This window comes from Salvelinus namaycush, chromosome 13 (genome assembly GCF_016432855.1).
Source record: "Salvelinus namaycush isolate Seneca chromosome 13, SaNama_1.0, whole genome shotgun sequence".
NCBI lineage: Eukaryota > Metazoa > Chordata > Actinopteri > Salmoniformes > Salmonidae > Salvelinus > Salvelinus namaycush.
Window position 1 is genome coordinate 5569718 of NC_052319.1, and position 16502 is coordinate 5586219.

General features: G+C 41.0%; 1 protein-coding gene across 3 annotated transcripts in view; it reads left to right on the plus strand.

Moving 5' to 3' along the window:
* LOC120057833 (carboxy-terminal domain RNA polymerase II polypeptide A small phosphatase 1-like) overlaps positions 1-16290 on the plus strand; it is a 30104-nt gene extending 13814 nt beyond the window's left edge. For all 3 annotated transcript variants that reach the window (XM_039006294.1, XM_039006295.1, XM_039006296.1), the window contains 4 exons: positions 4561-4617; positions 7391-7483; positions 7941-8126; positions 15984-16290. In XM_039006294.1, coding sequence (XP_038862222.1) covers positions 4561-4617; positions 7391-7483; positions 7941-8126; positions 15984-16112 — 465 coding nt within the window. In that variant the 3' untranslated portion in view covers positions 16113-16290. The remainder of the gene's footprint in view (positions 1-4560; positions 4618-7390; positions 7484-7940; positions 8127-15983) is intronic.
* The last annotated feature ends 212 nt before the right edge of the window (positions 16291-16502 follow it).

Below are 16502 nucleotides of genomic sequence, written 5' to 3' on the forward strand. Positions count from 1 at the left end.
ACGTATAGTAAATGAAAGATGTTTATTCTCAGAGATATATATTTCATGTCCTATTCTCTGAGAGATATACAGTTTGTCCTATTCTAACTTAAGTTGGCTTGTTTTCTACCATAGTATGGCAACTTTGATTGATTTTAGAGTAATACTGTGAATTTGGGTGTATGTATTCAACTAGACTATCCATACAAAGTCGAAAACTTGATTTTCAATACTCTTTAATGGCATGTTACAGAGTAGTTTTAAAAATGTGTCTCAGTGTTTTATTTACGCGTGACTTCAGATTGGCATCAACCCTGTGCTCACTGACCTGGATGTCTGGGTGGCTACTACGGTCATGCTAGTGGTGGAATCACTGACATCTGTTAATGGATTTGAAATGATTTTGCAATATATGCATGTGAACCAATTACCATGAGGTAGCTAGTGATGTGAACAAGTCTGGTGTGCTGGTAGATCTTCCACAGAGCAAAAGAAAGTGTCTCTCCAAAATTAGCTGGCATCAAATTCTGACTTGGTGTCAGACGTGGCATGCAGTCAAAAATTGTCAAATAAAACCTTGAAAGCATTCGAACTAGTCACATGTGTATTTAACAAAACCCATGCATATACGGTGCCTAAAGAAAGTGTTCATACCCCTTGACTTATTCCACATTTTGTTGTCTTACATCCTGAATTCAAAATGTATTAAATATATGTTTTTCTCTCACCCATCGACACACAGTAATACCCCATAATGACAGTGAAAACATGTTTTTAGACATTTGATGACAGCTTTGCACACTCTTGGCATTCTCTCAACCAGCTTCACTTGGAATGTTTTTTCAACAGCCTTGAAGGAGTTCCCACATATGCTGAGCACTCGTTGGCTGCTTTTCCTTCACTCTGCGGTCCAACTCATCCCAAACCATCTCAATTTGGTTGAGGTAGGGTGATTATGGAAGCCAGGTCATCTGATGCAACACTCCATCACTCTCCTTCTTGGTCAATTAACCCTTGCACAGCCTGGAAGTGTGTTGGGTCATTGTCCTGTTGAAAAACAAATGATAGTCCCACTAAGCGCAAACCAGATGGGATGGTATATTGCTGCAGAATGCTGTGGTAGCCATGCTAGTTAAGTGTGCCTTGAATTCTAAATGAATCACAGACAATGTCACAAGCAAAGCACCCACACACCATCACACCTCCTCCTCCATGCTTCACGGTGGGAACCACACATGCGGAGATCATCCGTTCACCCACACCACGTCTCACAAAGACACGATGGTTGGAACCAAAAATCTCAAATTTGGACTCATCAGAGAAAAGGACAGATTTCCACCGGTCTAATGTCCGTTGCTCGTGTTTCTTGGCCCAAGCAAGTCTCTTCTTATTATTGTTGTCTTTTAGTAGTGGTTTCTTTGCAGAAATTCGACCATGAAGGCCTTATTTCACACAGTCTCCTCTGAACGGTTGATGTTGATGTGTCTGTTAATTGAAATCTGTGAAGCATTTTTTGGGGCTGAAATTTCTGCGGCTGGTAACGCTAATTAACTTTTCCTGAAGCAGAGGTAACTCTGGGTCTTCCTTTCCTGTAGCGGTCCTCATGAGAGCCAGTTTCATCATAGCGCTTGATGGTTTTTGCGACTGCACTTGAAGAAACTTTCAAAGTTCTCGACATTTTCCAGATTGACTGACCTTCATGTCTTTTAGTAATGATGGACTGTCGTTTCCCTTCGCTTATTCAATCTGTTCTTGCCCGTAATATGGACTTGGTCTTGTACCAAATAGGGCTATCTTCTGTGATCCAATTCAGGAAACTAGGCATGAAGTCACGACTTCACAGGAGAGCCGTTTGAATGTAATTTTTTTTTATTTTAATCAAAATGCGTTTTTTGGCAGAAATGCCTTCTCGAACATGTGAACTTTTATGTGCCTTAATAACAAACTTGTATGCCATCTGTAAATACGAATCAAATTGTTAAATTACGAGCCTAGTATGTTTAGCCACAGAAAAAGGACAGCAACCTTCCCGCTAGCCATGATTGGCTGAGATAATGAGTGGGCTATACATGCTGAGAGAGGAGTTCGGATCGGTCTGCCATATTGAAGACGTCTGTCTATTTGAGCTCTTCAGTCTGTGTTGGTAATCCTATCGAATGGGGCTTTTTTTAATGTATTGTGTAGTGGAGCTGCATAAGTGTGGATCTCCACTTTCTGGAGGATCAAGTTTTGAAATCAGTGGAATTAGAGTATGATAGCTAAAGAGATGGCGAAAACACCTGTCTCCGGATTATATCTTCAAACCTAGGACAACCGTGGTATGGCATTCCTGACAGGGAGACGCGTCCATGATGCATGTTGATGTATGCAGGTAAGATAGTCTAGCATTAGCTAGCTACATTTTCATATATTACACATTTCTAATTTTGACAGAAATTGGTTTAACTTCAAGTTAAAGTGTACTGTTAGCTAGCTAACATTAGCTGGCTGGCTCCCTAGCTGATGTTGTTATTTGTTTCCCAGAGCCGTTTGCTTCTCTAGTTAGAGTCTAATGTTAGCTAGCTAACATTGGACCTGGTTAGTTAGCTCCCAGCACTGTGGCATTGTTGCCACTTTGTTCATTGTAGTTTAACTAGCTAACGTTAGCTGGATGGCTCGTTAGCTAACGTTATGTGACGTGTGTGATCTTAAATGTTGTTTAGCTAGCTAGGTTCATTGTTTACCTAGCTAGCTATATGTCTTAAGCTAAAGTGTACTGTTAGCTAGCTAGCTAAAGTTAGCTGGCAAGCTCCCTAGCGGACGTTATTATTTGTTTCCCAGAGCTGTTTGCTTTTCTAGTTTGCAGTGTTGGCACTTTGTTCATTGTTGTTTCACTAGCTAACCTTAGCTGGCTGGCTCGTTAGCTAATGTTACGTGACATCTGTACAACATCCGTTGAATATGGCCGGTGTCATTAAACGTCTGCAAAAAAGCATAATTAAATTGTTGCCAGCAGAGCTGGTTAGGCTGTTTTCATGTTATCCAAACGTAAACAAATCATCGGCCAGAGCGTCAAGTGTGCGCTCTGAGAGCGAAACGAGATGGGAGGGGCTAAAGCTTAAGAGGGTGTGAATGATGCTGAATGGGTGTAGACATAGAAGAGCTCCTTACTAGATTCCAAAACATTTAAAGATTTTCTCAAAAGTGAGTTTACAAGTTGATCAACTTACCAAATCATAATTACGTTCCCATTGTTCCTCAAATGCAGTGTACGATATACCATTTTGTAGCTCTGAGGCTCTGCTTTTATCCAATGTAAAAAACACCATTTCACATTTTGCAACATAAGACCGAGTCCAGGTGGTGAGTTACAAATAAAGAAATCCCTTGAATGAGTAGGTGTGTCCAAACTTTTGACTGGTACTGTATATTTTTATTCTGTACAGGCTTCCTTTTCACTCTGTCAATTAGATTAGCATTGTGGAGTAACTACAATGTTGTTGATCCATCTTCAGTTTTCTCCTATCACCGCCATTAAACTCTGTAACTGTTTTAAAGTCACCTTTGGCCTCATGGTGAAACCCCTGAACTGTTTCCTTCCTCTCCGGCAACTGAGTTAGGAAGGACGTCTGTATCTTTTTAGTGACTGGGTGCAATGACACAAAATCCAAAGTGTAATTAATAACATCACCATGCTCAAAGGGCATATTTTTACCCATCTACCAATAGATGCCTTTCTATGTGAGGCATAGGAAAACCTCTCTGGTCTTTGTGGTTGAATCTGTGTTTGAAATTCACTACTCGACTGATTGACCTTACAGATAATTGTATGTGTGAGGTTCAGAGATGAGGTAGTCATTCAAAAATCATGTTAAACACCATTATTGCAACTTATTTTGTGACTTGTTAAGCAAATTTGTACTCCCGAACTTATTTATGCTTGCCGTAACAAAGGGGTTGAATACTTATTAACTCAAGACATTTCAGCTTAATTTGTAATTCCACTTTGACATTATGGGGTATTGTGTGTAGGCCAGTGACAAAAAAAAATCTAAATTTAATTAATTTAACATTCAGACTGTAACACAACAAAATGTGGCAAAAGTCAAGGGGTGTGAATACTTTCTGAAGGCACTGTATACGTATGTAATGTATGTAATGCATGTTATGCTCGGCTCAACATTACTTCATAGACTATGAATAGACTATGAATTTAGGTCATGGTGTCCTGCATAGCACGTACTCGTGACTAACCTAACATTTGAGAAACTTGTTTTAGGTAGAAGACCTATAAATCACATTTTTATAGGTGTTGTCAAATACATTATATTTCAGTGTCTCGAATGGAAACATATTACTTACATACTGTTATTTCTGAAGTCGCTGATGGTGAGCCTTTTATTTTTGCTTTACAGTCTTTACAAGCTTGTAAAGCACATGTTTTAATGACTTAATTCAAAAATATTTTTTTTACATAAATAACACCCCACAAACTAGAGTTAATGTGTTCCGTACAAAATTGTAAAGCACATGTTTAATGACTTAATTCAAACACACTGTGCCGTACTTGATTCTTAAATGGAATGTTCTTTCTCCCAACAGCCTGTGAACAATGCTGATTTTATCATTCCAGTGGAAATTGATGGAACAGTTCACCAGGTAAGTGCAACTCTTTTCAGTTTCAATTCTTAGCCTTTTTCACAGGTTCTCTCCTTCATAGCGCCACAATGAAAGGAGCAGTAAAGTGGCCATGACCTCAAATAAAATTACAGAATCTAATCTCCATGATATCCATGCTATGTTGGAATGCCTCTCCTTCGTTATGAAAGTGTTTAATTAGTTCAAACCTTTTTTCCACCACTGTTTACTCGGTGACTCTGTTTGTGCTGTAGCACCGGTGCGCTAGGCTAGCTATCTGACAGAGCTTTGGCCTTCTCTGTTGACGGATCCTAGCAGCAGGTGGCTATTTCTGTGGGCTGACGAAACAAGGAAGTATGACTGGCTTCTTAGAAATCACTGGGCCCATCAATCTCAGTCCCTAGCGCAGATTCTGGCCAGTCCATAGAAGATCACATCGGAGATTGCAGGAACTGCTGTAGTTTTGCCTAGTTTAAAGGCTAACTCCAGACAGAAGACAGAAGAACACTCCTGTTTTATACCCCAGGCCTGGGTCTGTTTCAAGTAATCCAGGATAGGCTTGTTTAAGTGGGCACAGCCTATTCGGGATGACTTGGTTCAGGAACAAGGCCGATAACGTCATGTTCTTTTGAGAAATGGATGTGAGCAGAAATTGAGTGAAAGTTCTTTATTGACAGGCATATCTTTCCATATACAGATAATAGGCTGCACCTAAAGTTGCAAAGGTAGGGTATATTACTGTAAACTTTTGAAGGATTTTGGGGAATTTTACAAGATTACTTCTGGTGGCCTTTTGGGTACTTCAGATTATCACAGGTGTCTGTAATTATCTATGGCCCTCTGTGTGGCTTTATCACATGTACAATATATAAAATAATCAAATAAGATGATCAAAAAAAGAATTACAAAGCTGTAAAGCATTATGCTTATTATAAACCAGGGATGGCCAACTTTGATGGGGGTGGGGGCCACAACAAATCTGAACTGTAATTCGACCTTAATTACTATTAGTTTAGATAGCTGGCCACTAGACTAATTTACCAATCTAAAAATGTTAGCTGAAATGGGCTAATTGAGTGAATATCAGTGATTTTATGCACAACCAAATTTCGAAAGTGCACCTTGTGTATTCTACTATTCTACCTCGCAGCAGTAAGTTGAGACCCTGATTGAATGTAAATTGATCTGAGGGACGGAAATTCATCCGAGGGTCGGGCCGCTAAATTGCCCATCCCTGATATAAAAAATGTACTTAGTGATACCATTTGTGTTTAATATGAGGGTTTCAGCATGAAATACCCTTTATATTTTTTTTTGTACACATTTTTTCTTTTACTATGTCAATATGTCATTGTTGTAAATGTGTTGGTGCCAAACTGGTGGCAGTTGTAAAAAAATCAGAAGTTTGAAAAGTTGCTGAGTTAATTGAAAATAATGCCATTGTTGATAAGATGCTTTTTTTCATTAATTAGGTAATTTTTTCTTGAACCATATGCTTTATCCACTAGAAACTCATGGACAATATGGACAGATATAAAAAATGAATAGCATACAGAGCAAAAATATAAACGCAACATGTCAAGTGTCGGTCCCATGTTTCATGAGCTGAAATATAAGATCACAGAAAGGTTCCATACGCACTAAAAGTGTATTTTTCTAAAATGTTTTGCACAAATTTGTTTACATCCCTGTTAGGGATCAAATCCCCTTTTGCCAAGATAATCCATCCACCTGACAGGTGTGGCATATCAAGAAGCTGATTAACAGCATGGTCATTACACAGGTGCACCTTGTGTTGGGGACAATAAAAGGCCACTAAAATGTGCAGTTTTGTCACAAAACACAATGCCACAGATGTCTCAAGTTTTGAAGGAGTGTGCAATTGGGATGCAGAATGCAGGAATGTCCACCACAGCTGTTGCCAGAGAATTGATTGTTAATTTCTTTGCCGTAAGCCGCCTCCAATGTTGTTTTAGAGAATTTGGCAGTATGTCCAACCGGCCTCACAACCGTAGACCATGTGTAGCCACGACAGCCCAGGACCTCCACATCCGGCTTCTTCACATGCAGGATCGTCTGTGCCCAGCCACCCAGACAGCTGATGAAACTGAGGAGTATTTCTCTCTGTAATAAAGGCCTTTTGTGGGGAAAAACTCAATCTGATTGGCTGGGCCTGAATCCCCAGTGGGTGGGCCTTTGCCCTCCCAGGTCCACCCATGGCTGCGCCTCTGCCCAGTAGTGTGGAATCCATAGATTAGGGCCTAATGAATTTATTTTAATTGACTGTTTTCCTTATATGAACTGTAACTGGCTAAAATCATTGAAATTGTTGCGTTTACATTTTTGTTCAGTGTGCATATATATGAATAATATGATTCTGGTAACTTTGATAAATTACCAGTAGCTTTGCAACCCTAGCTGCACCTGATTTACTATTCCACATGGACATTTAGGGTAATATGTGGCATTTATGATTGTTCATTTCTAAAGAAGTCTGATATGCTGTCAAAGGAAACCTCTCTTTCAGTCTCTCCCCTCTCTCCCCTCTCATGTCCCATCCCATTAACCTCAATATCATCTGGCATCCCATAGCACTAAAGCTGGACACGCAAAGCAAGGTGTAGCCAAAAGTCACAGACGAGGGGGAGGCGCATTTCTCGCTCAAAAATTATTTAAGATCTTCTATTTAAAAAAAGTTGTTTAAAGCATTAACACCTTTGGCAAAAACAAATGTACGTAAACTTTTTGTAAATAATCCTGAGTATTTCCATATGTCTTGTTTTTATTACCTCAGGTATACGTGTTGAAGCGACCCAATGTGGATGAGTATCTCAAAAGAATGGGGGAGTTGTTTGAGTGTGTTCTGTTCACTGCCAGTTTATCCAAGGTGAGTTCATTAAACTAAATGCTGATTGACATATCTAAAGGTTTTATTAAACTAAAGGTTGACAGGATCTAACAAGTACTAGCCTTAAAGGGAAGTTCATGATTTTACAACATTGATGTCAGATGGTCCTCACCCTGAAAGTAGTCAATGGGCCAGGAGAAACTGTAATCCATGGTTTGGTTTTCTTTAAACAGCCACTACAAGCTTCAGCTAACTTTAGTAACTGCTAGCTAAAAATCAATGGAAGTGATGGGGCCATCTAAAATACTAAACTTCCCCTTTGAGACTGTGACATGTGTTTGACATGTTATGTTTCGAATTCTTAGAAACTTTGCCCTGCCATTCTAATCTGTTATTCATCCATACACACATATTTCATAATAAATGTGTAGACACACACATCTTTCTGTGACATAACATCAGGGACAAAGTTGTGTGTGTTTTCCTTTTGTGCCAGTATGCCGATCCAGTCTCCGACCTGCTGGATAAATGGGGTGCCTTCCAACACCGTCTCTTCCGGGAGTCCTGCGTGTTCCACCAAGGAAACTATGTTAAAGACCTGAGTCGGCTGGGCAGGGACCTCAACCAAGTCATCATTGTAGACAACTCCCCAGCCTCCTACATCTTCCACCCTGATAATGCTGTATGGCATTCCTACTTCTATCTCCCTGTATACTATAATACTAAGCTCTCAATTCAATCAATTGCAGATAAAGGAAAAACTGCATAACAGTAGTATCTAAGGTATCTGAGGTGCTAAAAAGGTATAATTTCCTCTTTAAGTGTGTTCCATGGCATTGCCATTGAAAGGGATCCTTCAAAGGGGTGTTTACTTACTACTTTCATATTCCCTAGGTTGTTGTTTCCTCCAAGCATGGTTATTTAACAAAGTCCAGAATAATCTAGCTTGATGGAATGTCTTTGAGAATGTAGCACTGTTAGAGGATATGGATTTGATCCGTTTCTCAAAGGCATGAGAAAAGCACGGTTTACCTAATTATTATTATTATTATTATTATTATTCAAACTTGATTTATTCATCAAAGTCCCATTGAAACCGATGTCTCTTTTACAAGGGAGCCCTGATTTCACATAATTCATCATAAAAATACAAAGTACATAATAGGGAATAAGTGACACAATTATTACAATCAAAGGCGGGTGTAAGGACCGGCGCTGGAGTCGAGAAGCAGATACGGGGAGTCAAACATTTAATGAGGAACAGACGAGGAACAAGACAGGAACAGCGTCAGCACACGGCTAACAAAACGACATACGAACGTTAATGCGGAAGCTGGGAACAGAGCTGGGGGATATACAGATATAGGGAATGAAATAACTTAGGTGATTGAGTCTAGGTGAGTCCAAATGATCGCTGATGCGCGTGACGAGTGAAGCAGGTGTGCGTAATGATGGCGGCAGGAGTGCGTAATGCTGGGGAGCCCGGCGCCCTCGAGCCCCAGTGGGGAAATAGCTGGAGCAGGCGTGACAGCAGACGCATGATAAATACAATTACAGTATCATTTTATTTATTGTCACGTTCCTGACCTGTTTTCTGTTAGTTTTGTATGTGTTAGTTGGTCAGGACGTGAGTTTGGGTGGGCAGTCTATGTTTTCTGTTTCTATGTTTGTTTAAGGGTGACCTGATATGGCTCTCAATTAGAGGCAGGTGGTTTTCATTTCCTCTGATTGAGAGTCATATTAAGGTAGGTGTTTTCACATTGTTTGTTGTGGGTGGTTGTCTCCTGTGTCTGTGTACGTTGCGCCACACGGGACTGTTTTCGGTTTGTTTGTTCGTTTGTTCGGTTTATGTAGTCTGTTCCTGTTTCATGCGTTCTTCGTATTATGTAAGTTCTTATATTCAGGTGCGTCTACGTCGTTTGTTGTTTTTGTATTTAATCAAGTATAGTTCGTTTTGTGTCTTGTTTAAATAAATAATATGTCATCACACAACGCTGCATTTTGGTTCAATCCCTGCTCCTCCTCTTCGGATGAAGAGGAGGAGGAAAGCCGTTACATTTATACTGTAAAACAGTATAAAAACATACATTCCTCTGTGAATAGGTCATTTCCCAATGTCCTGAAATGCCCAAAAGACACTAGTGTGTCCAATTGTAGAGTATTCAGAAATTTGTTCCATGTATGTGGTGCGTAAAAACTAAATGCTGTTTTACTTAAATAGGTAGCAACTAAAATAATTTAAAGAATGATCTATTCCTGGGAGCGAGTAAGGTATTTCATACTTCTGTATGTCAGGAGCGATGTGAGGTAGTATGGTATCGTGGAATCTCCACGAGAGCTTTGTAAATGAACAGAAGGCAATGTTGCATTATCTGATAATGAACACAATTATGTTTGAAAAAACATTCACCTGTAATAAAGCAGAATACGCAATGATAAACGGCATCCAGTGGTTTTAAAGAAGAGGCGTCTGCGCTCATATAGATATCGCCATAACCAGGCGCTGACAGGAAAGTCGACGATCAAGTTTCCTACTATCAAGTGAAAGGTACATTATATTTCTGTAGAAGAAGCCCAGTTAAATTCTCAGTTCCTTCGTTAGCTCGTGGGTTTTTGTTTTATGCAGGTTTTTGAATATTTCAATAAACTATCGCAAATTGGATGGAAACCTAGCTACTGATTTCAAATACTTTTGCCAAACAGGAAAGCTTTGATATATGGTGATAGTTGTTTAGGTTGCTTGTTTTTCAATGCACCGCTAACTAAAACAATCTGTTTCCACTAACATTCTCCAAACATGCTAGCCAAGATATGTTGGACATTACTGCATACCTTGATAACAAATGGTAAAACAGTTTGGAGGAAACGATAACCCCCTGGAGAAGTTGAAAATAACCTAAAACTTAAAGATGTCTTTAGTGATGGTTGACCTTTTTGAAGTTTTAGCTTATTTTCAACTTTTTTTCCCCAACTATCACTGAACACTTCTTTAAGTTAGACAGATTTTTTTCAGTATATATTTGCAGAACAGCATGTGTGATACAGATGTTGGATCTTAATATCAAAATAATCCTGCAGCAATCGGAAATGTGGATTATAATTAATTGACATTTTTGTAAAGGCTTTTTCGAATGTGAAAATCAAGTCTGAAATGTCAAAGTGGAAATTAAGAACTTCAGAAGCCTTTTTAAATCTCAAATAATATACAAGTTGAAAATGTCTTGCATCGCAGGAAAGTTGCCCTGCAACAGGGTTATCAAATTAAGATCCTATATCTGTATAACTGATGTTCTCTCTGCAAAATGTCTGCAGCTTCCATAGTTAGGTACTCTTAACAAAAATATAAACGCAACATGCAACAATTTCAAAGATTTTACTGAGTTTCAGTTCATTTCAGGAAGTCACTCAATTTAAATAAATTCATTACGCCCTAATCTATGGATTTCACATGACTGGGAATACATAAACTCAGCAAAAAGTCCCTTTTAGGACCTTGTCTTTCAAAGAAAATTCGTTTAAAAAAAATCTAAAAATCTATTTGTTTCCCATGCTTGTTCAATGAACCAATAAACAATTAATGAACATTCACCTGTGGAACAGTCGTTAAGACACTAACAGCTTACAGACTGTAGACAATTAAGGTCACAGTTATGAAAACATAGGACACTAAAGAGGCCTTTCTACTGACTCTGAAAAACACCAAAAGAAAGATGCCCAGGGTCCCTGTTCATCTGTGTGAACATGCCTTAGGCATGCTGCAAGGAGGCATGAGGACTGCAGATGTGGCCAGGGCAATAAATTGCAATGTCCGTACTGTGAGACGCCTAAGACAGCGCTACAGGGAGGCAGGACGGACAGCTGATCCCCGCAGTGACAGACCACGTGTAACAACACCTGCACAGGATCGGTACATCTGAACATCACACAGGTACAGGATGGCAACAACAACTGCCCGAGTTACACCAGGAACGCACAATCCCTCCATCTGTGCTCAAACTGTCCGCAGTAGGCTGAGAGAGGATGGACTGAGGGCTTTTAGGCCTGTTGTAAGGCAGGTCCTCACCAGACATCACCAGCAACAATGTTGCCTATGGGCACAAACCCACCGTCACTGGACCAGACAGGACTGGCAAAAAGTGCTCTTCACTGATGAGTCGCAGTTTTGTCTCACCAGATGTGATGGTCGGATTCGCGTTTATCGGTCAAAGGAATGAGCGTGACACCGAGGCCTGTACTCTGGAGTGGGATCGATTTGGAGGTGGAGGGTCCGTCATGGTCTGTGGCGGTGTGTCACAGCATCATCGGACTGAGCTTGTTGTCATTGCAGGCAATCTCAACGCTGTGCGTTACAGGGGAGACATCCTCCTCCCTCATGTGGTACCCTTCCTGCAGGCTCATCCTGACATGACCCTCCAGCATGACAATACAACCAGCCACACTGCTCGTTCTGTGCGTGATTTCCTGTAAGACAGGAATGTCAGTGTTCTGCCAAGGTCATTCGAAGAGCCCAGATCTCGTTCTTATTGAGCAGTTGGATCGGATGGTGAGGGCTAGGGCGATTTCCCCCCAGACATGTCCAGGAACTTGCAGGTGCCTTGGTGGAAGAGTGGGGTAACATCTCACAGGAAAAACTGGCAAATCTGATGCAGTCGATGAGGAGGAGATGCACTGCAGTACTTAATGCAGCTTGTGGCCACACCAGATACTGACTGTTACTTTTGATTTTGACCTCCCCTTTGTTCAGGGACATATTATTCAATTTCTGTTAGTCACATGTCTGCAGAAATTGATCAGTTTATTTCTCAGTTGTTGAATCTTGTTATGTTCATACAAATATTTACACATGTTAAGTTTGCTGAAAATTAACACAGTTGACAGTGAGAGGTCGTTTATTTTTTTGTTGAGTTTATATGCATCTGTTGGTCACAGATACCTTAAAAAAAGTAGGGGTGTGGATCAGAAAACTAGTCAGTATCTGGTGTGACCACCATTTGCCTATACAGTGTGGTACATCTCCTTCGCATTGAGTTAATCAGGCTGTTGATTGTGGCCTGTGGAATGTTGTCCCACTCCTCTTCAAAGGCTGTGAGAAGTTGCTGGATGTTGGCGGGAACTGGAACATGCTGTCGTACACATAGATCCAGGGCATCCCAAACATGCTCAATTGGTGACATGTCTGAGTATGCAGACCATGGAAGAACTGGGACATTTTCAGCTTCCAGGAATTGTGTACAGATCCTTGCAACATGGGGCCGTGCATTATCATGCTTAAACATGAGGTGATGGCAGCGGATCAATGGCACGACAATGGGCCTCAGGATCTCATCACAGTATCTCTGGGCACTCAAATTGCCATCGATTTAAATACAGTTGTTTTCATTGTCCGTAGCTTATGCCGGCACACACTATAACCCCACCGCCACCATGGGGCACTCTGTTCACAACATTGACATCAGCAAACCGCTCGCCCACACGACGACATACACGCTGTCTGCCATCTCCCCGGTACAGTTCAACCCGGATTTCTTCTGTGAAAAGCACACTTCCCCAGCGTGCCAGTGGCCATTGAAGGAGGGCAGTTTCCCACTGAAGTCGGTTACGACGCTGAACTGTAGTCAGGTCAAGACCCTGATGAGTACGGCGAGCACGCAGATGAGCTTGCCTGAGACGGTTTCTGACAGTTTGTGCAGAAATGTCATCAGCTATCCGGGTTGACTGGTCTTAGACGATCCCGCAGGTGAAGAAGCCGGATATGGAGGTGCTGGGCTGGCGTGGTTACATGTGGTCGATTGGATGTACTGCCACATTCTCTAAAACGATGTTGTAGGCGGCTTATCGTAGAGAAATGAACAGTCAATTCTCTGGCAACAGCTCTGGTGGACATTCCTGCAGTCAGACTGCCAAATTCACTCTCCCTCAAAACTTGAGACATCTTTGACGTTGTGTTGTGTGCACATTTTAGAGTGGCATTGTCACACCCTGATCTGTTTCACTTGTCCTTGTGCTTGTCTCCACCCCACTCCAGGTGTCGCCCATCTTCCCCACTTATCCCCTGGGTATTTTACTATATGCCTGTGTTTTCTGTCAGTCTGTGCCAGTTCGTCTTTTTTGTTCAAGTCAACCAGCGTTTTGTCTCAGCTCCTGCTTTTCCCCAGTCTCTTTTTTTCTCGTCCTCCTGGTTTTAACACTCTTCCTGACCTGACCCTGGGCCTGCCTGCCATCCTGTACCTTGACCCCACTACTCTGGATTATCAACCCCTGCCTGCCTTGACCTGTCGTTTGCCTGCCCCTGTTGTTGCAATAAACAATGTTACTTCAACTCAGTCTGCACTTGGGTCTTACCTGAAACCTGATAGGCCCTTTATTGTCCCCAGCACAAGGTGCACCTATGTAATGATCTTGCTGTTTAATCAGCTTCTTGGTATGCCACACCTGTCAGGTGAATGGATTATCTTGGCAAAGGAGAAATGCTCACTAACAGGGATGTAAACACATTTTTCACAACATTTTAGAGAAATAAGCTTTTTATGCGTATGGAACATTTCTGGGCTCTTTTATTTCAGCTCATGAAATATGGGACCAACACTTTACATGTTGCATTTATATTTTTGTTCACTGTAATTTTAGTGGTTATGGGTAAAGAATATGCTCCAATGGAGAAATGTGAAATGAGTGTAAATGTACCAAATGAACAGCATGCAGCCTCTCGAACCGATACTTCCTGGTCGAGATTTACGGCTTTCAGAATGCATTGTCTGTCTAAAAATGTGTTTCATATGTTCACCTATGGCCTATTCAAAAGAATATGAATTTTCACATTCTTATGAATAGATTAACTTTTTTATTTATGATTTCTTTTTAATTTTGCATATACACTACCTGTCAAAAGTTGTTGAACACCTACTCATTCAAGGGTTTTAATTTATTTTTACTATTTTCTCCATTGTTTAATAATAGTGAAGACATCAAAACTATGAAATAACACATATGGAATCATGTAGTAACCAAAAAAGTGGAAAACAAATCAAAATATATTTGAGATTCTTGAAATACCCACCCTTTGCCTTGATGACAGCTTTAAACACGCTTGGCATTCTCTCAAACAGCTTCATGAGGTAGTCACCTGGAATGCATTTCAATTAACACGTGTGCCTTAAGTTAATTTGTGGAATTTCTTTCCTTCTTAATGCATTTCAGCCAATCAGTTGTGTTGTGACAAGGTGGGGGTGGGGGGGTGGGGGGGGGGGGGGGGGGTGTACAGAAGATAGCCCTATTTGGTAAAAGACCAAGTCCATATTGTGGCAAGAACAGCTCAAATAAGCTAAGAGAAACAATAGGCCATGATTACTTTAAGACATGAAGGTCAGTCAATGCAGAATGTTTCAAGAACTTTGAAAGTTTCTTCAAGTGCGGTCACAAATACTATCAAGCGCTATGATGAAACTGGCTCTCATGAGGACCACCACAGGAATGGAAGACCCAGAGTTACCTCTGCTGCAGAGGATACGTTCATTAGAGTTACCAGCCTCAGAAATAGCAGCCCAAATAAATGCTGCACAGAGTTCAAGTAACAGACACACCTCAACATCAACTGTTCAGAGGAGACTGTGTGAATCAGGCCATCATGGTCGAATCCTGCAAAGAAACCACTTCTAAAGTACACCAATAAGAAGAAGAGACTTTCTTGGGCCAAGAAACACGAGCAATGGACATTAGACCGGTGGAAATCTGTCCTTTGGTCTGATGAGTCCAAATTTGAGATCTTTGTGAGACACGGTGTGGGTGAACAGATGATTTCCGCATGTCTATTTCCCACCGTAAAGCATGGAGGAGGAGGTGTTATGGTGTGGGGGTCCTTTGCAGGTGACACTGTCTGTGATTTATTTTGAATTCAAGGCACACTTAACCAGCATGACTACCACAGCATTGTACAACGATACCCCATCCCATCTGGTTTGTGCTTAGTGGGACTATCATTTGTTTTTCAACAGACCAATGACCCAACACACCTCCAGGCTGTGTAAGGGCTATTTGACCAAGAAGGAGAGTGATGGAGTGCTGCATCAGATGACCTGGCCTCCACAATCACCCGACCTCAACCAAATTGAGATGGTTTGGGATGAGTTGGACCGCAGAGTGAAGGAAAAGCAGCCAACAAGTGCTCAGCATATGTGAGAACTCCTTCAAGATTGTTGGAAAAGCATTCCAGGTGAAGCTGGTTGAGAGTGTGCTAAGCTGTCTTCAAGGCAAAGGGTGGCTATTTGAAGAATCTAAAATCTAAAATATATTTTGATTTGTTTAACACTTTTTGGGTTACTACATGATTCCATATGTGCTATTTCATAGTTTTGATGTCTTTACTATTATTCTACAATGTAGAAAATAGTTTTTTTTTTTTTTTTAAAAGGAAAAACCCTTGAATGAGTAGGTGTTCTAAAACTTTTGACCGGTAGTGTACATATAACTAACTCACTGGTACACATAGATTTGTGTCATTATTTTGAAAGTTTACTTTGTTTATAACTTTTCACACACTCAGGTCCCCGTAACATCCTGGTTCGACGACATGGCCGACACAGAGCTACTAGATCTCATCCCATTCTTCGAGAGACTAAGCAAAGTGGAAGATGTCTACGATATTCTCAAGCAGCAGAGGACTGCAAGCTAGTACGTAATAAGACACTGGCTGCAACTTTTCACCACATAGGGGCCATAGAGGAAGCTGGTGTGCAACAGGCTTCAAGTTTCTTCCCACTAGAAGGACCTGCTAGTGTCTCTCGGTCATTGTCATCCTCCAAATTCCATTCACACAAAACGTGATAGAGAGGCCACTCAGTTTGGCACAGAGACGGAACAATGAGGAACTGCTTCATGGCAAACATTGAAAAGAATGGTATCAGTTATTCTTTCACATTCGATGCAGTAATCACCTCTTGGTTAGGACTTTTCGCCCTGAAGACAAGGTTAAGCGAAGCCCTTTTTTCATGGAACGGTGATCATTTAAGCAGGCGATAATGTCCTTTTCGCAAACTAATTGGGGAATACGATATACAAAACA